Below are 23,579 nucleotides of genomic sequence, written 5' to 3' on the forward strand. Positions count from 1 at the left end.
GAATACATTAAAATCTTAAAGTGCCTAAGTACACGAGTGCGCGGTGAGCGGGTCTGGACCCATTTTACACACAATGTCAGAGCATAAGTAAAGTACAATAGTGTGGGTAAGAATCACACCCTTAAAAGTAGCCACCAATTCTAAGATTAACCATAGATCCTCGTCGATACGGAAACTCTGCTGCTGGTACCTGGAGGGGTACATAAATAGAAAATGTGAGTGAGTGATCGAAACAAGGATTTTCAAATCATTTTCCATTATCAAAGGTAGTAACCACTCGCCGTAAGACCTGTATAGTTTCCAACAAATCATACTACGTAAAAGTATGAAATCAAAAGTATACTAATAGTAAACCCGAAAATATAGCACTGTCCAGCATCTCAATAGCAATACAAATAATCACGTGCTTAATAAACCATACTAGCATTCAAGTCAGAATCACCTATGGTGACCTGTACAACTGTACACATATCGCATCAATCAATACTAACGCATAAGTCAGAGTCACCTATCATGATATGTACGACTTATCTGTATCTCATCAATCAATGTTAGTCAATAGCTCAATAACATGCTAGCCAATAACTCATCAACATGCTAACCAATAGCTCAATAATATGCTAGCCCATAGCTCAATAATATGCTAGCCAATTGCTCAATAATATGCTAGCCAAGAGCTCATCTACCAAGTCCTGCACATGAGTCGGAACCACCTAAAGTGGTCTGTACGACAGGCTGGGTGTAAATAAATACGCTCAAGTGCTACAATCACATGAAGGTTGTGCGAAGTATCGCAAGTCACCTACGAGTTGGAACCACCTAAAGTGGTCTATACGACAGGCAGGCACCTACCTTGGATCCAAGGTGAGCATGTGGTGCGGGAAGTGAACGATCACGTGAAGGCTAGGCCCTGGCCACGGGCGGGAGCACTAACACCGAGGTGCAGGTTTATGAGCTCTAACATATCTCAATACAATCGTACTCACTACCATCATTACCATCAAAGTGTACATACCTGAATCTTACCTGAGCATATGCAGCGTCATTTGGCGCTTCAAAGCATTCACAATAATTAGATTCATGTAATATATGTATGAATATGCCATGATACAATCTAAATCCAAACATTTCGTAGTGCTTCCAAATATATATAATATTACCAGATATATAAACATATACACAAATGGCATGAAATGCATAATTGTAACACCCCACTCCCGAACTATTTACTTTCGAGAATAATCATCAGTCATAAGTTCAAATAAACACTAATTAAATTAACTATCACTTCTTACCTTTCTTTACCTCAATTTCTTGATTCTTGACATCTTAATTTATGACCAACATTAGTTATACCAAAACCTAAGGTTAAATCTCACATTTCACCAGTCTCCCTCACACTGCTCAATTCCACAAGCAAGGTTATTGTCTAAATTATTTAGTCTCGTTTATTGTATGGTTGCATGTAACGTCTCGTTAGACTGCCTACGTACCCTAAACAGGGATCAAGCCATTCATAGTTCACACTAGTCCTCCAAAGCATTAACATAAATTATATGAAATTCAATTTGTAAATGTTTGTGGAATTATCAGTCATATGTGTGTGTGTATATATATATATACACGATAAAAGGAAAAGACCCACTCACTGGTATATGGAAGGGTCGTAACCCCCTAACCTTGAGTGACTGCGCTCGTCCTCAGGATAGGTCTCACCTATATGCGAAACAACTATATAAACGTCAATTTAACGCACATAACCCAAAACTAGGTAATAACTTCTCATACATTGCTCAATTAGGGTGTTTGAATATACCAACGTGATTTACTCAATCTCACGAACATTCCCATATTTTAAAAATAATTTTCCGACCACCCACGCGCTGGCCAAGGCACGGCCACATGCGCCGCCCACGCGCAGGCACGTGCCTGGCACACTAACGGTGGTGGTTAACGCCGTTAGGAATATTCCGTCCAAAAGCAAGCATATTCCGTTAAAACTAACCTAACGCCATTAACTGCCGTTATGAATATTCCGTTAAGATTAACGGAATATTCCCCTTTCTTCTCCGGCTAGTCGCCAGACTCCGTTGCCGTCGCCAAAAACTGGGAAAAACTTTAAACCTTTATATCTCAGTCGTTTTTCATCCAAATTTCATGAAATCAGTACCAAATTGAAGCTCACAACGAGTAGAACATTCCCTTACATGTTTGAAGATGATGGAATATCGTTGGAAAAATCGCGATATTCCGGTCACCTCTGCAACTCACTATTATCGAGTTTCCTGATGTAACATCCCACATCGTCCAGGGGAGTGATCCTTAAATGTATATTCACATCTCTACCTAGCACGAGGCCTTTTGGGAGCTCACTGGCTTCGGGTTCCGTAGGAACTCCGAAGTTAAGCGAGTAGGGGGCTAGAGCAATCCCATGATGGGTGACCCACTGGGAAGTTGCTCGTGAGTTCCCAAAAACAAAACCGTGAGGGAATGGTAAGCCCAAAGCGGACAATATCGTGCTACGGTGGTGGAGCGGGCCCGGGAAGTGGTCCCGCCCGGGGCCGGGATGCGACAATTGGTATCAGATCCTATCCCTGGCCGGAAATGTGCCGACGAGGACGTCGGGCCCCTAAGGGGGGTGGATTGTAACATCCCACATCGCCCAGGGGAGTGATCCTTAAATGTATATTCACATCTCTACCTAGCACGAGGTCTTTTGGGAGCTCACTGGCTTCGGGTTCCGTAGGAACTCCGAAGTTAAGCGAGTAGGGGGCTAGAGCAATCCCATGATGGGTGACCCATTGGGAAGTTGCTCGTGAGTTCCCAAAAACAAAACCGTGAGGGAATGGTAAGCCCAAAGCGGACAATATCGTGCTACGGTGGTGGAGCGGGCCCGGGAAGTGGTCCCGCCCGGGGCCGGGATGCGACACCTGACGTCCAATTTCTTCCAAAATGCTTCTCCGAGCTTCGTGAGAGTGTCTTAAAGCTCACTATAACCTTAGAATCTTTTGAAACCTTCGTATTTACGTATGCATGAATAGTAACTCGAACTGGGATCTCGGGTTCTCGGGTTTTTAAGGGTTTCAAGTTCTAAAAATGGTATGGATGTACTCAAGAGCTTGCAAGGAACATGAAATCCACCTTCAAGGTCTCGATCCATGCAAAAAATGGCTAAATCAAAGGTTGTCCGTATGACTTGTACGGAATTTACAGAAAACTCCGAGAGGGAGAAGAGAGAGGGAGGGTCCATGGGTTGGTTTAGGTGTGTGCCTATGTCCTGATGGCAGCCAACCCAAAACAAAAGAAAACAAATCACCCAAAACGCCAACTAACGTCCAAGGGCAAAATCATCATTCCACGCCATCAAAGGTAAATTTCGGGACGAGCTGTCACACTTAACTTCGGAGTTTCGATGGAATCCGAAGCCAGTGAATTCTCAAAAGGCCTCGTGCTATATGGAGATCGGCATGTACATATAAGGCACATCACCCCATCTCTGTTGGTCGATGTGGGATGTTACAACCCACATAATTATTAATATAGTTTAAGAAATAATTATTCATATATCTTGAAACATAAAATAAATACATATATAATTAGCATGGGTACATTCACAAAAAAATATGAGGTGCATATTAAAATTCAAAATTATGAGTACAAATTAAAACTAAAAAGAATATTGGTATAAATTAAAAAAAAAGATACAATTATAAATAGAAATATATGAAAAAATAATAAAAAGATATATTAGAAAATGATTAATAAGTTTTTCATTTTTAAAAGTGATCGACATATAATGACTTGTAAATAATTTAATATTATCAAATAATGACATGGAGAAAGGTCAAGAGACCTTGATAAAAATTGAAAAAATATTAAAGTTTTAATTAATGAAAAAGAAAAATAAAAGATGAGAACCTAATTTATCTTAAAATTATTTACACGAAAAAAATGATTTGGGGAAATTTATTGTAAATATGCAATCGTTTGGGGTGCCATCACATTAATAGGGATTTGGTTTCGTTCAAGAGAAGAAAGAAATTAAAGAAATTACATTGGATTCTTTGCGCAACGTCAACGCATGTGCTGGTTACATTTTACAAGGCATATCATGCAGAATCAGGACACTTCACAAGTGGCACTGCTGGCAAACATGCTTTGATCACGGCCAAATTTCTTTGCATTTGACTATTAGACGTAAGATACGCTATTTACATACTCATTTTTATCTCATACATGTCTTTGTTATTTTAAGTCATGAATAGCATTACACCAGATGCAACGACGGATCAGTGATGGAGCATAGACCCGAAGAAATATATAAACATTAACAATGTACAAACATAAGTAAAGTATACAAACAGTAACAAGCAGGAGGTTGAATTAAATCTCTCAAGCTAGGTCAATCCCGCTTTCCATTTTTCTTGAAAAAGCATATATAAAAGGGAAAACGTTATTAATTTTTATTTCAGTAATGAACTTTGAGAAATAATTAATAAACGATAACTAATGTGCGTGTGTAGAAATGCTAGTATAATACCTACCATAAAATATTCTATTTCGAATCTTACTCAATCACGTCTCAACCCTGCACGTTGTACAGAAGCCAGATCATTAACTAGATAAATTCGACATATGTTTTTTAGTCATACAATCGCTGTGGCTTTTGATTCTGGGCTCCCTGATTTTTTATTCTCAATTTTTTTTTTAATTGGTTTCGTCAACTAGGAGGAGATTGTGCATGATTCAGATATGAAACTTCAATCTGATATTAATCACCACTAAACTAAGAACTATAACCGATTCCTCATTAGAATATCAACTAATTAATTAATTAATTTTCATCTTGTACTACTTGAAAAGGTTACTCTAATTTTTAGGTAAAATTACATGTACAGTAGTGTTCACTTGGCCGGCCGTTGAGCTAAATACAAGAAGGAACTTCGGAAATTTTTAGCTTGCTCCAGTGTTTAGGATACACCGAAGCATATTAAATTTTTTGGGAACTTTGATTGAAGGCAAGCACTACATACTAGCACTCGTGCACATACAACAAATGTAAATTGTATAGGCCTGTCTGCATGCTTTAATTTTCTTTCAGAGAGCCACTGCTTGCTGCCTTTGCATTGAATTCACTTTGGCCCTTCATGATGTGGGGCTAAACAATGTTTTACTGTCTGTACGTATTGTTTTGCCTAGGATGTTCATGTGAATGGTGATACAATTAAAGACCCTTAGGACATTATAAATTTCCATCCTATTCGGTAAGGCTTGAGACAAACTTTTCTGCGAAGTTTAAACTATCACACGACAAAGAATGATAATATAGAGATTATTTATCATATGACGAGAGAGATATAAATCAGTTATCATGGCAATATACATAATCTTGTTTTCAGTATATCGATTTGATATTGATCCAACTCAAACGTGGCAACGATATATCAACTCAACTTCATTATATATAAGAAAACTGATGACTCAACATGTCCATGTGTAAGTGCCTGTGATATTTTGATGAAAATGGCACGCTCGTGAATATATATACCTCTTCCATTCATTCTTCAGTTGTTGATAAGTAGTACTTTGCTTATTCAAATTGGAAAATCGAGCCATTACCGTAACCTAGGGGAATTTCCCTGTGCTTGCTCCATCACCATCACCAAATAACTAACAAATTTCTGTTAAAAGAAAATACCATAACATATTAATTAGCTTAATTATAATTTATTCCAAATATCAGTGATTGATGACACAGTAATTAAGAATATAAATCACTATGCTGGACATGATCCTATCATCTTAGTGAATGTGACATACTGGGATTCTTATTCTTGTACGAGTACTATTCAAAGCTGGTCAAGGGTCAGGCTGACCAGCCATTGCGTCAAAGATAAGCTAACTTCTTCTAATGATATTATAATTCATCAAATTGATTAAAATAAAATTAAGGAGAAAGGTACCGTATACAAATACAGCTAAACAAAAGATTTGGAAGGTGGCTTAGAGTCAGTCCACCCGTTTTAGGAGGGGAAGGGAAATACAAGGACATAGGCACGTAAATTGCCCTCTGAAAAGTGATTGCCTTTGTGCAGTCTCCTCATCCGTTTAGCAGGAGTAAGGTCATATGCGATTACTATTCATATATATATATATATATATATATATATATATATGCGATAAGATTAAGGGATAAAGATTTTGACAAATATTTGCACACTTCTTTTTAACGTTTAGATTTTATATCATCCAATGGTCCTAATTAAAAGTAGACCCGGCAGTTTCTGACACGACACGAAAATTCGGGTCAACATGATAACTAATCGGGTCATTATTAGGTAACCCGTTAGGAACCCGTTAATAACAGATTCTTAACGAGGTATACACGTGGGGTAACCCATTTCGACCCGTCAAGAAAAAAATTATTTTGATAATTTTAAAGTTTAATTACTAAAAGATTTATTATAAAATACAATAGCCATATTAATATATACAATATATTCTATATTAAATATATAGTTTTGTATTATTATTCTATATAAGTTCAAAAAAAAAAAAAAAAAATTTAGTCATTATTTATTTTTATTATGAGAGTTCCTTATTATCATTACTAGGATAAATTTTACTTAACATGTTGTTGTCCAAAATTAAAATAAACTAGTATAGTATTTGTATAGGCAAGAACTAAGAAGACATACATACAAGTATGAAAAATGTGAAAGAATATATAAACACTCGTGATTCATCATTATTTGATGTGATATAAAATAGCACACAAATTAAACCCTCTTTTTGACAATTGTAGTATGGATAAGTAGGGATCGTTTTAGGCTGGGGATTAGGAGAGATTGCTAATCTACTCAAAATAGACTCAATTACACTTAACTAGACTCAAAAACAGAAAACTAAACTCTAATGACTCAAAACAAACTAGAATGACTCAAAACAACACAAAACAAGCAAATTGACTCAAAACAGAAACTAAGAGTGATTTTGGATAAATTCTAACTTAACTTTGACTCAAAACACTAAAAGAAACAAATTTAAATAGGTTCTAACTAAGTGAACACGAAATATTAAAGCGGGGGGGGGGGGGGGATTGGTTTTTATGAATTTAAAACTTAAACAAACAGATTTAAAGACTCCAAACAACTTTGGACGAAACTTGGTGTTTTAATGGGTGAATGTCTAGTTAGAGGGTCCTTCTCCACACATGACACATATGCATACAAATCGATTTCCAATTATTATTCCAATAAACCATGAATGACAATGCCCCAAGTTAACCGTGAACTGCACAAGTTAACCATCAGATTTCCCTAATTTCATTGAATTGGACTCAGTGACGCAATCAAATTATTCTTATCAAGTTTCCTATATGAACAGCATGATAGAGATACATATCAAAGATCATTAAGTTCTATGGAAATCATAAGCATTGACAAGGCATTCGTAATTATGAAAAGCATGATACTCTTGCCAGGAATTTACTTAACACGATCGTGACTAACGACCTCCACTACTTGTAAATATAAGTTCATAACGATTAGGTGAAAATCCCTTATATTTTAGTATCAAATTCATGCATGCAAACTAAGTATGCATTCTTAATCAACATACAAGAATAAGTTATCAATCAAGCAGTTAAGCAAATCACATTCATGTTTTACGAAACAATAATTGGATGAAATCAATTCATATCACATGTATGTTCATGGCTTTGAATTCTCCTCTAGCCAAAACGAGTTTAGTTCCTCATGTTCGCAATCAAACAAAGATAACTTAAATTAAACATTGAAAACAAAAGATTGAATACACCTAGAAACGTTCCAGCAATCCAAACTTGAATGGCAAGCACGGCTCCAAGCTATCCTCTCCTTTCTCCTTGCAAGCCTATGGCACAAGGGGTTTTTCTTTGAAATTTGGGTTATTGTGGATGAGTGGTGTGAATTGTGGTGAATTATGGATGAATAGATGAATTGTTTCCTGGTTTATGCGGCAGAAACATATAATTAAAGGAAAACTAATGAAAATGGCTTGAAAACTTTGAGTTTTAACAATAAGGACAAAATAAAGGGTAAAGTGAATAGTACCAAGATTGACTTTTTAGTGTAACAATGTGATTTTTCGTTAAAGTGAATAGTATTGCGGGCTTTTCGTTAAAACTCCTTATAATTAAAGGGAGAAAAGGCAAGGCATTAATTAATTAATTTTGGGAAAGATTTGCTCTCAAAATCCTCAAGGAAAAAGGGTAAATAAATGTCAAAATCCAAGAGGAAAAGGGAAATGGATATGCGACAGGACCTAGAGGGAAAGGGAAATGCCTTGCACGGCAAGGAAAAGGGTTTTCTAGAAGAAAAGGGTGCGGCATCCCTTTTGGAATAGGATTAAGTCTTCTAGAATCATGTATTTAAGTGTCCTAATATAATTAGGGACCCCCTTAGCAGCTGGAACATAAGTAGTGAAGGATTAGGATTGACTAAGACAAAATAAGGTAGTTTGACTCATATTTCCTTCTTTCTTTGTTGAACTTCATATCTTCTTTTTCTTGAATTAATTCTTCCATCTCTTTAGCATATTCTTAGCCCTTCTTGAACTTCAAATTAGTCCATCCACCTTGCTCCATGCATGTGCTATCCATTCCAAGCCCAAAATTGCTCTAAAATACTCCAAATTGCCTTTTCTTGCCACTTTAGCCAATTGGACCTACAAACACACAAAAATAACTTAAATCACTATAATAAATAGAAACTAACTCACTAAATGCAAGGAAATAAGCTAACAAAGTCGCATAAATGTACTCCTATCATTATTCCTCCACGAGTAGATAATTGTTACACTTACATTATCGTTTAGATTTTTAAAATCCTCCAAACCCTCATGAATAATGTTTTGTATTTGAGGGTAAAATTAATAATAATTATTGTAGAAGTGTAAACAAATGTAAAAAAAATATACAATCACTCATAGTGACAAGCTTTACAATTTTCATGAAAGGGTTAACTTCGAAATCCAACACTATAATCCATTAACCTTAAATTTATTTTTAACCGTCGATTGTCATTTACGTTTTGTTCTTCTTACTGAATTTCATTTTTTAAATTTTCTTTTTTGAAAACATAATTATCTGACGGATGTAAAAAGAAGAACGGTTCAGATATTTGATATCATGTTTCGATAATTGAAGCGTTTGATTGGAAGAAAATGTGCAAGGTTCCAATGTTCTAATGTTCCAATGTCCTTAATTTTGCAAATCTTTTGAACATTTGATATTTTGTAATGTTCTAATGTTTTTTTTATTATACTCTTATTTTGGGTATGTAAATATATACTTGAAAGAAAAATGCATTTTTATGTTTTGGATATGACAATATGGTATGTATATACTAATTTAGTATTATATTTTTTATTTGATTATTTATTGGTTTAAAATATATTTTCCTTAACAGTAACGGGTCGGGTCATATTACCTGTTAATATTATCTGGTCGATTTCGGGTCAGGTCATTTTACCCGTTTATTGTAACGAGTGTTGCACAACACGACCCGTTAAGATATCAGGTATGACACGAAAATGACATGAACACAAAAAACATGACACGAATGCCAGGTCTAATTAAAAGTGATGTGGAGGATTTAAATCAATAAATAACATGAATGATGACACGGAATATAAATAATCATAAATAAATAAAATCTGCAAAACGTAGGAGGGAAGGATGAAGACCTCCATTGATTTCGTGAATACCTAGAACAACCGAATTTGGTTTTTCTTCATGACAATTTGACCAAAAGGAATGAGGGGTGATAATTACAACTTAAAGAACTATCTACATTTGAAGTTATCAAAGTTTTACCCAATTCTCACCCAAAGATACTAAGAATGAAGACTTAATTTAGGGTTTAATTTGTTTATTTAACAAAAGATTTAAGAGATCGAGTTATAGCTTTATATGCTTTGTGTGCTTCAGAATATTGTATGAATCGAACTAAAGTAGCATTTAGTGAAGGCGTTGGAAGCTTGTTTATCATGACATTGGGATTAGGTTTTGATGAACAAGTTATATCCTCAGTAATTTTTGGACGCTGCTCTTGCAATTCAAGAGTTAAAACCATAAGCACTTCTATAATTAAATTCTACTCTTATGTTTTTCTTAAGAAAAATCTATTGGTTTCACTACGCATATATATATTAATCAATTATAATCTACGGCATATGGGGTTTCAAAAATATGGAAATTGAAAAAAAGAAGAGGAAGAGAAGGATTGTTGAGTTTTTTCTCTTTACATGATTCTTTGTTTTTTTTTTTTTTTTTTTTTTTGGGTAAAAATAAAATTACTTAAATTAGTTTATTTATCTATTTCCATGTCACTGTCATGTCAATGAGAAAATTTTAATTTAAATTAGGGACCGCTAGATTAAACTAGATCTAAAGGTTGGGAAGAAGTGTAACAATATTTGTCAAAATCTTTGTCCCTTGATCCTATCCCTATATATATTTTAATTTTTTTATGTCTTGTGAGTGTGTTTAAGTGTGAACTTTGTTCTTTGAAAAGAAAACTCCATGTTTAACTCCAAAAATTTAATTTGAAATACAAATCAAAGCATAGCATTATAACAAATGTAATCAATTAAAAATAAAAGGCGAATCAAGAAGATGGTTGGATATTTATAGAACAAAAAACAATTCCCTTTTTTCTTACTTCTCCCATTTTTTTTTCCTATTTTTAATGATATGATTAATTTGGACCATTTGATTTTTTTTTATTGTTGAATCTAATAGTCCAGAACGTGTCACGTGGCACAACAATAACTTTTTAAATCTTTTTACCGTTGGACTATTGAAAAGTCAAACGACCAGCTTATCTTGTCATGTCCATCCAGTTTGGCCATCTTTTGGATCTGCAATAGCAAGGCCCACGATAGCAAAAACCACTGTTCTAAAAATCTCCGCCTAGGCGCTGGGCGCTGGGTCATCGTCCCGATTAGTCCCTAGGCGTTTGAAAATTAAGAAAATGCACCTAGACCCACGCCTAGCCCACCTAAATCTACTTAGGCACCCGCCTAGGTTGCGACTCTCACTTAGACATAAAATCGATAACTTTCATTTTGCATTTTAATTTTTCAATAAAATTAAGAAACTTGTTGAATACTTGGATGAACACTCATTATATGCTTTTTCCCCATGTTTTCAATATTTCTAATACTTTATAATTTATATCTCATTTTATGTTGCAATTTATGTATTTCAATACAATTATGTGTGTTTTTAAGTATATATCGGCACTTATTTATACAATATATAATAAATTTACTCAACTCCGCCTAGGCCCCAGCCGGTTGCTTGAGTAGCCTAGCGGTTTTTAGAACCTTGGCAAAAACAGTCGGCCCACTCGCCTAAGCTGCGAGTAGCATACATGCCAGATACCGAAAAAAAAAAAAAAAAAAAGAAAAAAAAAAGGGAAAATGTGTATGGTGTCAATCTTGCATGCTGGCTCAAGGTCTAGGTCAAATTGCTCGAGCTTTTGGACGGGCATATGTTGACCCACATATTACCCTCTACAAAATAGATCGATTGAAGTGGTTTTTGGGACTAAAGGGCAATTTGGCAGCCCATTGGTCTGGCATTTGGGTAAGGGATGATCGACTTCGACTATTGTTCATTCTATCAGAATTTTGGCCTCTTTCATAATGAGAATAAAAAAAGTTTGTAGGATAGCGACACAAAGAAAATTTAGTTGAACGTGCAATGTGGCACAACCATAACCTTTTCAAATTTTTTACCGTTGGATTGTTGAAAAGTTGAACGGCGTTTATCTTGCCACGTCTGTCTAGTTTGGCCATCTTTTGGATTTGCAATAGCAGGGCCGATGACATAAAAATAGTCGGCCCACTTGCCTAAGTTGCGTGTAGCACAAACGCCATATACAAAAAGAAAAAAGAAAAAAAAAAAAAAAAAAAAAAAAAGGGAAAAACGTGTATGGCATCAGTCTTGCCTGTTGGCTAAAGGTCTAGCTCAAATTGTTCGAGCTTTTGGATGGGCATATGTTGGCTCATGTATTGCCCTCTATAAAATCAACCAATCGAAGTGGTTTTGGGGCTAAAGGGCAATTTGGCAGCCTCTTGCCCTGCCTTTCGAGTAAGGGATGTCCGAGTTCAACTTTTGTTCGTTCTATCAGAACTATAGCCTCCTTTGTAGTGAGAATAAAAAAAAATTGTAGGAAAGGGACACAAAGAAAATTTAGTTGAACGTGCCACGTGGCACAACAATAACTTTTTCAATTATTTTGTGGTTGGAGTGTTGGAAAGTCGAACGACGCTTATCTTGCCATAAAAAACAATTAGCGCACTCGCCCAAGCTACACGTAGCAACATGCCAGATACCCCAAAAAAAAAAAAAACAAAAAAAACATGTATGGTGTTAATCTTGCCAAATTGCTTAATCTTGCCAAATTGCTCGAGCTTTTGGACGGGCATATGTCGGGCCATGTATTGCCCTCTATAAAATAGACCGGTTGAAGTGGTTTTTGGGCTAAAGGGCAATTTGACAGCCCCTTTCCCTACCTTTTGGGTAAGGGATAGTCGAGTTCGACTCTTGTTCGTGCTATCAAAACTCCGGCCTCCTTCGTAGTGAGAATAAAAAAAGTTTGTAGGATAGGGGCACAAAGAAAATTTAGTTGAACGTGCCACGTACATGGCACAACAATAACTTTTTTAATTTGTTACAGTTAGATTATTGGAAAGTTGAATGGCGCTTATCTTGCCATGACCGTCCAGTTTGGCCATCTTTTGGATTTGCAATAGCGGGGCCCACAACATAAAAAAAAAGTCAGCCTACTTGCCCAAGCTGCGCTAAGCACAAACGCCATATACAAATAAAAAAGAGGGAAAACCGTGTATGGCGTTAGTATTGCCTGCTGACTCAAGGTCTAGCTCAAATTGCTCGAGCTTTTGGACGGGCATATGTTGGCCCACGTATTGCCATCTATAAAATAGACTGGTTGAAGTGGTTTTTAGGCTAAAGGGCAATTTGGCAACCTCTTACCCTACCTTTTGGGTAAGGAATGGCCGAGTTCGACTCTTATTCGTTTTATTAGAACTTTGACCTCTTTCTTAGTGAGAATAAAAAAAATTGTAGGATAAGGCACAATGAAATTTTAGTTGAAATTGTATGTATGTATGCGCCGTACGACTTTTCAAACATGAAAGAGGCATCCATAGTATCTTTTCAATGCACTAACAAATAATTTGAATATTAAGTAATGACCCAAGTCGTCATCAAGCTGTTATATTCAACACAAATACAAGCAGAAGATTCAACACCTGCGAAAGCTACAGGAATTGCATGCTTTGCAATAATCCTAGGTCAATGCCGGTACTGCAACGTATCCCAATTCCCTACTCTCCGATAAGAAGTATTATGACACAGCACACCGCTATGGTAGCTTTTAGTGCGAATAAAATTAAGCATGAATAAGTTTTGTGTTCTTATGTTCTTATTTTATTGACAAAGAATGTCACGTGATGTTGTATTCATATCATGTAAGTTGTCTTCGTAGCCCCTATCTCTCTCATGCAAGAAAGCAGCAACGAAACACACACAAACACACGTGTACAAATTTGAATAAACTTTTGAATATATATATTCAAAAGTTTGAATCATGTTGACTAAGAACTAAGACATTAGGGTTTACTTTATCCACACACAAACAAAAAAAAAAAAAAAAAAAAAAAAAAAAAAAAGAAAGAAAGAAAACTAGGGTTTCTTTTCTACTACTTTCCCTCCTACTCTGCATGAAGATCAACACAATTAGCCAAGTCAATTGCCAGGAATCTCAGGCTGATTTCTAAAGTTTGCTTTGGAAAATGGACAAAGAAAAAGAGAATATTGAAATTAAAGTATACTGAGAGAGCAAAAGCACATTTGTCTGCCGTGTGATTCTTTCCTGAAGTGTGGTGATATCTTAGTCAATGTGTTTACACGTCTGAGAGATATATAAGAGAAAGAAAACTATAGCCGCACATGTCACTGTTAGCTTGGAATTGTCTGTGTTTTAAAAAAAAATGTTTCTGTTGTGCTTTAAGAATAGTCCGCTGTAAAATAAAAAAAGTTGAACGTTTGATAACTTGTATTTTTAAAAGTACTGTGAGTATGAAAAGCAATGTAAAAACATTTAGTAAAATTTGATGTAAAAGTGACACGATTGGTATACAATGACAAAATGAACACAGAAGTGGGGGTGATAGCAACGCCAACAGTGGCAGAGACAATGCCAATGGTGGTGGCAGTGGTAGTGATGGTAGCAATAGTGGTTAGGGTATAGTGGTGGTGCCAATAGTAGAGTGCGGTGGTTGGGGCATAGAGGTAACAATAGCGGTAAGGCAGCATCAATTGTAGTGGTGGTGGGTGTGGTGGCAATAGATGTGGCTGTGGTTATGGTGGTTGCAATGGCGACAGTGGCGGTGGTTGTGGTGGCAGGATGATAATTGTGGTGGTGGCAGGCGTGGTAAATGTTGGAGTTGTAGTAGTAGGTGTTGGTGGTTAGTTTGTTCTCCAAAAGATAAAACATATGTAGCAGGATAAATAATGTCGTTTTAAAAAACTAATGAGGTGTTACATAAATTTTCATTAGAGGCTTGACTTCGTTTTTTATGAAAGTAGTTTTTAAAAGAAACATTATTTTAAAAAAAAATTGTCAAGAGGCTATTACTTTTAAAGTAAGCATAATGCTTTATTTTTATAAAATATTTTTTCATTGCTTAATTTTAAAGTGAAACACGTTTTGGTAAAAAAATAGTTATACCAAATGAGGCATAAGTCCAACTTACTACAACCAATCAAAGGTTCTGAAACTTATGAGCTTGTCCACATACTCAATGGACTTATTTTCTACAAGACAATATTTTTCTTTTAATCGAAATACAAGACAATATTCTAAATCATCTTAGTTTATCATGTCTTAATTAGTTACATCACATTACCTAATGTTTTTAATTAGAAGCTTCCTCTTGACTTTGGGGTTGGTCCCATAAACCTAAAATGGGGTAGTGCTTTTTTTATTTTTTTTATTTTTATTGAAGCTAGCAATAATGTAGTTCAAATTCATCTTTGGTAAGAATCGAACCTGAGACCTCTCACTTACAAGTGAAGAGGAATATTACTAGACTGTAGTACTAAGTGACAATGGATAGTGCTATTTGCAATACGTAAAGGAGAAGAAACAAGATTCGATAGTTTTTCGGCTAGAGTAGTGTGGAACTCATAATTTTCAAGATCGTGAACTTTATGAGTTTATCTACATACACGACTTTTTATTTGTTGGGGAATTTTGATCTAGGTGCTTGCCATTTTTAAATTTGTTAGACCAAACATTCCTAGCTATTAGATTTTTTTTTTTTTTTTATTAAACTACTATCTACAAATTTTGTGTCACGGTTGTCAAACTGTCCTCTTTCTATAAAAATTACATGATTTGACATTAATCCATCAATTTATTCCAAAAATAATATTCAAAGCTCCTTGCCTTCTTCAAAACAAAAATATTAATTATTATTATTAATTCAACACAAAGAGAGATAATTATTATGTTATCTTCCACTAAAAAAAATAAGCTTTCTAGTCAAAATAGTCATGAAATTTGTATAACTCCTCACTTTGATCTCTGAGATTTGAAAATGATAAAATTGGTCCCTGAGATTGTCTACAATCAATCATTTTGGTCATTCCGTGAAAATCTCCATTAAACAAGAATAAAATGACAAAGATACCCTCAAATTTTGTCAAATCATTCTGGCCTACTATTTATTAAATTGAGGATATTTTTGTCATTTTGATCCTTATTTAACATAATGCTTCATGGAAGGACCAGAATGATTGATGGTGAAAAATCTCAGGGACCACTTCTACTGATTTCAAATCTCATGGACCAAAGTGATGAGTTATGCAAATATCAGATACCATTTTGACTAAAAAACCAAAAAATATTATGTTATCAATCCATTGTCTACCAAATACTAAAATTAAACGTACCGAACACTAAAGAATAGACGTACCAATCAATGATATATACAAAATTGAACGTACCAAATATAAAAATTAGATGTACCAGTCGATAATAGGAACAAAATCAACGTAAGAAAATGAACAACAAACGTACTAGTAATGTATACAAAATAATTCTCTCAATAAAATGTATACATAATAATTTAAAAAATAATAAGCATCCACCATTTTTTGTTACATAAATCAATTTTTTAAAACGTTGCTTGTAGCCGAGTGTTTTGACCTCAAAAAATGCTTCGGAAAAATATAAAAACGAGATAATTGGATAAATATTTTGAATGAAAAACTAAGATTATCTCCTTAAAAAAGAGTCCACAACACCTTAAATACTTCTAAAAAAATTTGGTAGCAAAAAAAATCGTCCAACTAAATAAAGCACAAATTAAGAAATCAATATATAAAATTTTTATTTCAAATATTACAATAATAATTTTTAATTTAATAAATAGAAAAATGCTGATGTGACGTAACATACCTAAACGCCTTAATCAAAATTCTAAAAGGCACATATGTTTATAAAAGAATTTTAAATTTAAGCGTTTAAATCTAATTACGGCTCATTTGTTGGACAGATTTTCTCCAATACTTTGCTATTTTGTGCCCTACTCACAATGGGAAACTTGACCCTAAGAAAAAGGGGAAGTTAGATTGTAGGGAGCATGCAAACATTACTTTAGTCACGTTAGCTAGAAAAAAAATTTTGCACCCAAATTCAAATTCTCATTCTCGCAGTTTAAATAAATTTAGAGATAAGTTACTTCGTTGAGTATAGAGAATTTGATTGAAATGAATAAACACATTAAAGCAGATGACATTAATTTTCCATTTTAAGAGAATTAGAAGCGGTTGACACAAAGAAAATTCTCCCTTATTCTCGAGAAACTTTTCAGGATATCCGGTATCCAAGCTGACTGGGAGTACCGACCCAATTATAGATAGACACCTGGTCTGCTTTCTATTTCAATTAAAATAATCTCTCTAACCTCGAAACGGTGCATCTGAAAATTGCTTTGGTGCCGTCGTCATAGTCTCCGTCTACATCATCTCGACTCCCTATATCTTTCTGCTCCAATTTTTTACTTTTTATTGGTAATTCTGGATTTCTCCTTTCTGGGTTTTTCACACTTTCCACCATTCATGAATTCAAGCATAGTGTGCATGTTTTGGGAATGCATGGCCGATTGCATTGAACCTTTAAGAAAATGGAGTTTTTTCTTTCCTTTAATTTCTCAACTGATTAATTGGTGTCTCCAAAGAAGGGCGGTGAAAAGCCATCGAAGCGAGGACGAAAACCGAGGTCGGACCGGTATCGCCATTGTCGGCGACAATTTGACAGAGTTTTTCGTATTCGGATCCTGGAACCGCCGAGCGGGTGGTCGCGTTCGGCTCTGGGGTATCCGGTGATGCAGCTGAAGAGGAAGAAGCCGGAGAAGCTTTATATTCCGGTGAAGTCGTCGAGATCATCTACGGTGGGAAGGAGAGAGGTGGCGAATGCAAAGTTTGACGGAAGTGTTTTTTGCTTTGGGTTACGTGTTCATATATGCTTAAATGAAAATTGCTAAAAGCCATGTGTCCATTTCTTATTGCTTGGGTACACCCGCTATCGGGCTTATGTGGAGTTCCCGGCTCGTTAAAAAATTCCTACTTAATTCTCCTTTTATTTCGTAAAGGCTTTGGAATCAATAAATTTTCTTCTTGGTTAAATCATCTCCCAACCCTAGTTGATCACAATTTTTTCATTTCTACCTCAACATATTGACCTCGTAGTTCAACCTGAATTGGGAACCACACACCACACACCACGGTAAAAGTTGACCAATTAATTTTTAATTTTTTTTTCGGGTAATGTTATTCTTACCATAATTTTATATCACATTTCATTACCAGATGAGTTGGACAAACTACATTATTTAATTTCAATATTTTTATTAATTAAAATACTTAAATAATCTCAGGTGGAAGAATGAGATTCTCAAATAACACAATCATTATTTAATTAATATTTTTTTTATTAATTATTGATTAACATTTTAAAATTAAATGCTATTAATTTAGATGATATGACTGTCCACATCAGATATCATCTAAGATAGCTCAATGGTACTAGGAAATTTTTGTTGAGCCGAGAAAAGAAGTTACACATTTTATTTTGTTTGACTACATCGATACATTTTTACACTAAAAGGAGAGAGAAATCGGCTAAGCCACACAATAAGCAACATAATTTGGTATCGAATTCATCGTCCACGAGATTCGAATTTAAGACTTCTCACTTCCAAGTGAAGAGGAATATCACTCGATCGTAATGACAAAAGAAGTTACACATTTGACTGATAGATTCAAACAAATGTTGATATCCGTGGGGTTAAATATTCAAAACAGAACCATATGAAATTCAACAAGAAATAGAAAGGATGGAAAGCAAACACAAGACAATACATATCAATATGTGGAATAAAAGAGCAAGAAAAGGACCTCATTTTCTTTTTATGTTGCCTCATTTGTTTGCCAATCAACCAGAAAGAAGGGGGGATGACTGATGAGAGTAATAAATATTATGGAACAGGAAAATACTGAATTAAAATGCATATCATCCATCAATCCTACATTAAAATTGCAATCTCAACGTCCCACATCAAGAACCTAAAAGAGTATAAACAGCTACAAGTTTCATGAAACAGCCGAGCCACCCAACGGCAGCACTTTAGTAACGGTCAAATGACGATGGGCGCCCTCCCCTGCTAGGGCGGTCATAAGGACCTGGCCTGCTTCTGTAATTGTCGTCTCTCGCAGGCCCTCCACTAGCATATCTGTCGCCTCCTCTTGGGCCACCGTCCCTATCATAGCCTCTATCTTTGCCATAACCATTCTGCGGGTAACGATCAGAACCACCGTACCTGTCACTTGCAAAACGATCACCAGCTGGGTACCTACAAGGAAATGTCAGAGAAAGTTGAGGTAAAACGGATTTTGTTTGTTATTATTCAGAGCAATCATAAATGAGAAAGGAACAATTGGTAAAGCAGTCACTAATACCTGTCACTAACATAGCGATCACGGCTCCCATATTTGTCATCTCTGCTGTCAAAACGGTCCCTGTCTCCATAGCGCCCTCCATCATAACGATCATCCATGTAGCGACCGCGGTCTCCACCAAAACGATCCCCACGGCCACCAGCCCCAAACCTAGAATGTGATGAAAATGAACCTCCACCACCTCTTCCACCACCTGCCGAAGGGCAATCTCGGGCCCAATGTCCTGGTCGCCCACACTTGAAGCATTCATCTTGTCCAACAGGTCTATCTCCTCCCCCATAGTTTCTCCTGCCACCAGACGAGTAACCACCGCCTCTATAGCCATGGTCAGAATCCTCTCCTGCTCCTCCCCCTCCCATTTTGGGTTGAGCTTTGTTCACAGAGATTATGCGATCACCAAGCTCCCGCCCATGCATCTCCCGGATTGCATCTTCCATTGCTCGCCGATCCCCAAATGTAATAAACCCAAAACCTCGAGGTCGGTTTGTATCTCTTTCCATCATGATCTATAAAAATACCACATTAGCCATTTCTTATAAATGAAATTCATCTATATTAACCAAAAGTGAGACAACAATCTATAAAACTACTCCCAGGAGTTCACAACCAGGAACTAAACGCAACTTGCCTCACCCAGCCACAGATCTTGCTGAGAAGCTGGAAGAAGAATTAATAGACAGGGAACACAGAATACGAACACAAAATTTGAGAATGAGATATGAATTAGCAATGTATACTTAGCACACATCCTAACTGGTAATTAAATTTAACAAATTGATAACTTACTTTCTCTTCGTTACTATGGATAACAGATTGAACCTTGTTTCAAACTGAAAAATTTCTGATAACTATAGAGGAATCACTTCTGATCTTGACTTCTCACAAAATCCAATAAACTATATCCAGCATAAACTGATACCTACCCACCACAAAGTCAAATGCGTCTACTCTCAAACAGTTGCATTCAAATTCAATTGGTCATCGGTGCTAGCAGTAGCTTTGTGATATGGTTAACTTCTCACTGATCCTTAATCCCAACATGACTACCAGAAATTACGATATTACTACACACACCAGGCAAGCATCCATCTTGTATTCACAAAAAGAATGTTCTCCCAAATGTCTCAAAGGCAGCAATTGCAATATTTGATCTTTCCACTATTCAAAACAAGCCACATAGAACACAAAAAGATATCAAGGTGTCCTAAAAAACTGTGTTCATTTTGCAGACCACAACCAACTCGATCCATAATCACTCATTCTCATAGTGTTTCATTAAGTTCGTAAAAGAAACAAAAATCAGTCAAAGACAGCAAAGATGCTCCATCCAATTGTCAGCTCAAAATAGCAGAACTATTGAAAATGATGATTATCTCTTTCAACCAGAAAATTTAGACCTACTAAACTCATAAAAGATACCACAGAGCCATGGAGATCCATGTTCTGACAACCTTTTTTGATGGAGGATGTTCTGACAACTTTTAAGTACTTGCAATTATCAGACCACTGCCTACCAAAAACTCGACATCACTGTGCCCAAAGATGAAATGCCAGTGGATAGAAAGAGAGAGAAAAAATGTGTGCCCATGCCCACTCCATATACCAAGACTCCAACTTGGAACAGATTCAGATTTTCGGATACTGAGGTGGCCAAAAGTACTACTATTACAACACCAAAGTTATCGTATCTTAAATCAATACTGGAACTACAGATGAGCTAAGCAGCATCCATATCTGGTGTAGCGTTGATGTTGCTGAATTCATCTTGCCAAGCGAACCTCAATTAAACACTGTTTCTGGAATCTGAAAAGACTGCTAGTGATCCGGATGATGTCTCATGAGATCCACTGAATCGATAGCATAAATGTGCTCGCAAGTGACAAGACCGAAAGTGTGTTGGAAGCTTCATGATATATGTAAATAACTCTACCAGGTTTAGATTGTTGAGTTCATAACACACTAGATAAACTTATTGCACATAATATTTGACTATGAAAATCTTTTGAAACCCCTTAAAAAAAATTAATAAATTTTAATTAAAAAAAAAAAAAATTCGACTAGTTTGAAAAATAAGCAATTCAACTCAGAAGGCTGAAAAGAAGGCTCAGACTTCATGAGCACTCCACAATAGCAGGATGAGAGGACCTCATTGACACGATGTTTGGATTGACTAATTCAGACTTGATTCTTTGCAGTCTCATCCAATCAAACTCAAAGTTGATACCTAGCAGACCTCCAATCATAACTAAAAGATCAAGCATCAAGGATATAACATATCTGAAGAACAACTAACAAGAGACAACAAAAATCTCTGATTTAGCAGTCGCTAAGAAAACTGCATAACCCATATGACAACAAATGATGAGTTGACAGTATATAAACTTCTGAATTCTATGAACCACAAAAAAAAAAAAAAAAAAAAACAAAAAAAAAAAAAAAGAAGAAGAAGAAAGGAACAAAGGAACATAGATAAGGACACCCTATTCAGCTCAAAATGCTCTCAGAAAACAGACACATCCTTCACTATCGACACATTTTGAGTCCAACCGATACGAAATATGGCCAAACCGTTGAGAGCATTAGTTCTAATAAGATAGAAACCGTTGTTGAAGCAAAAGTAAAAACATCCCTTGATCAAACAATAACCAAGTCAAACTTAGGCTGCAGAGCCACAGAATCCAAACAGAAATATACTTCCTACAAAAAAGATAAACTTCTCAAAGTTGTCATATCTTGTCAGTTGATGATTCGTCGGCCCACCCTCAAAGCCTTACTTATATACCGAAGTTCCAAGACTATCACAACCACAGATCTTTTCATCAATAAATCTTGTGGATCCCAACCACAAATCTTTTCAACAGTAAATCTTTGTACAGCAGATGAGACTAAGAAAGCAGTTAACTGGGCTACCTTGAACTCAATTCCACACATCCAGATACCATCTGCCTGTGTAATATTTCCTGCCTTGATATTTCTTAATCATCAGCTATAACTAGTCCCAAAAAATCGCATCAAGCTTCAGCAACTCGAAGCAACCACTCAAACAAAAATATCTCTACGAAAACCCATACACGTACAGCATCAAAAGATTTTAACCGGCATTCCAAAAAGACATGAAAACAAATAAGGAGAATTAATACACAGTGAGGACAACAGAAACTATCGAAAGAAAAGGATAAAATCAAAATAAACATAAGTAATCGTAGTTACACATACACATGTAGAATTAATATCAATGCTCCTTGTAAATGTACAATCAAAGATATGCTGAGGTCAGAATCACATAACTGACAATTAAATATCTCATTAAGTAGTTTATTTGTTTCATTTGTTTTCGCTCAAGAAGGGCACTTCATACAGAAAATAATAGGGTAAAACAAGCTCATGGAACATGTGGAAAGAGCATGATTTGAAATCGATAATCAGGATCAATCGAACAAGTAATAAACATGCAGTATAGCCATAAAAAACCATTGTCTAAACTTCCTACCTCAAACCCAAAAGCTTCTGTGAAAGTTCAACCAATTTGTACTTCAAATATCTTGGGCAGGCAGGATATAAAGTTAATTCAAACAAAAGGCCCGAATTGATGAAAATTTTTGCAACAAAGATTTTGACTGTTTCTTCTAAAATCAACTAAATGTGTATATATAGGGTCAAATTATAGCCTCAAACTGACTAAAAAATTTGGGGCTTTTTCACCTCTTAAAACCCTAAATTCAAATTTGTTCCATACCAGCAAAAAAAAAAAAAAAAAAAAAAAAAAAAAAAAAAAAAAAAAAAAAAAAAAAAAAAAAAGTAAAACGATAAGATCTTTCCATATAGTTTGCAAGCAAAGTAAAGCAGCTGAAACCCAAAAATGCATGCCCTCTTTTAATTGACACAATTGACAGACAAATAGGATTGGAAACAATTAGGGTTCATATACAATTATGATTTGACTGGATGATTAAACATCGAAAAACAAGCTAAAAAAAAAAAATTGAGGGTACCTGAGCTTCAAGAACTTTGCCGAAACGTTGGAAAGCGCTTTCCATCTGACGCTCCGTGACGTCCCACGACAACCCGCCCACGAATATTCTGTACTCTTCCTTCCCTGCCATCTCTCTCTCTCTCTCTCTCTCTCTCTCTCTCTCTCTCTAGTCTACTGTGTGACGAGCCAAACCCTAACCGCTTCGTATTCTTGTATCCTATGCTGCTACTTCGATTATTCCCTTTTTACTATTTTGGGTTATTTATTAGTATGCCCCTGTGCTTGGACGAAAATCTCACTTTATCCCTCTCAATTTGCAACTGAATCACTTTCACCTGGCCTCATGTTCTTTCATCTCGCTTGTGTGGCATGGACACATTGGTAAGTATAGTACGAGTTTTAAAATTAAAATTTAAAAGAAAAAATAAAACAAGATTAATAAAATTATGGATGAATTGTCAATTTAATTCTTGAATTCTCATCTCACTGAAAATTAAGTACCTAAAT

The 23,579-nt window shown here is 35.6% G+C and overlaps 1 protein-coding gene across 2 annotated transcripts; it reads right to left on the minus strand.

The window, feature by feature from the left end:
* Nucleotides 1-18,616: 18,616 nt before the first annotated feature.
* Nucleotides 18,617-23,303, minus strand: LOC137734691 (glycine-rich RNA-binding protein RZ1C). 2 transcript variants are annotated; one of them, XM_088696547.1, is made up of 4 exons: nucleotides 23,092-23,254; nucleotides 19,886-22,154; nucleotides 19,100-19,605; nucleotides 18,617-18,993 (listed from the first exon to the last, which is right to left on the minus strand). In XM_088696547.1, exons 3-4 carry the CDS (start codon nucleotides 19,600-19,602, stop codon nucleotides 18,768-18,770), a joined length of 729 nt encoding a protein of 242 aa, XP_088552673.1. In that variant the 5' UTR covers nucleotides 19,603-19,605; nucleotides 19,886-22,154; nucleotides 23,092-23,254; the 3' UTR covers nucleotides 18,617-18,767. The 2 variants fall into 2 exon arrangements, with proteins under 2 accessions (XP_088552673.1, XP_068330051.2); XM_068473950.2 differs by lacking the exon at nucleotides 19,886-22,154 and having other exon boundaries at nucleotides 23,092-23,303.
* Between the last annotated feature and the right edge of the window lie 276 nt (nucleotides 23,304-23,579).

The sequence above is a fragment of the Pyrus communis genome, chromosome 7 (assembly GCF_041283825.1).
Source record: "Pyrus communis isolate YQ-2024b chromosome 7, ASM4128382v1, whole genome shotgun sequence".
NCBI classification, from domain to species: Eukaryota; Viridiplantae; Streptophyta; class Magnoliopsida; order Rosales; family Rosaceae; genus Pyrus; species Pyrus communis.

What these genes read in the sequence shown, in the direction of transcription:
- LOC137734691 (XM_068473950.2), bottom strand. Translation starts at nt 23,202, where the DNA reads ATGGCAGGGAAGGAAGAGTACAGAATATTCGTGGGCGGGTTGTCGTGG. An exon ending in GCAAAGTTCTTGAAGCTCAG is followed by an intron (nt 19,606 to 23,091) that starts GTACCCTCAATT and finishes GTATTTTTATAG; the next exon opens with ATCATGATGGAAAGAGATAC. An exon ending in GATCGCTATGTTAGTGACAG is followed by an intron (nt 18,994 to 19,099) that starts GTATTAGTGACT and finishes ATTTCCTTGTAG; the next exon opens with GTACCCAGCTGGTGATCGTT.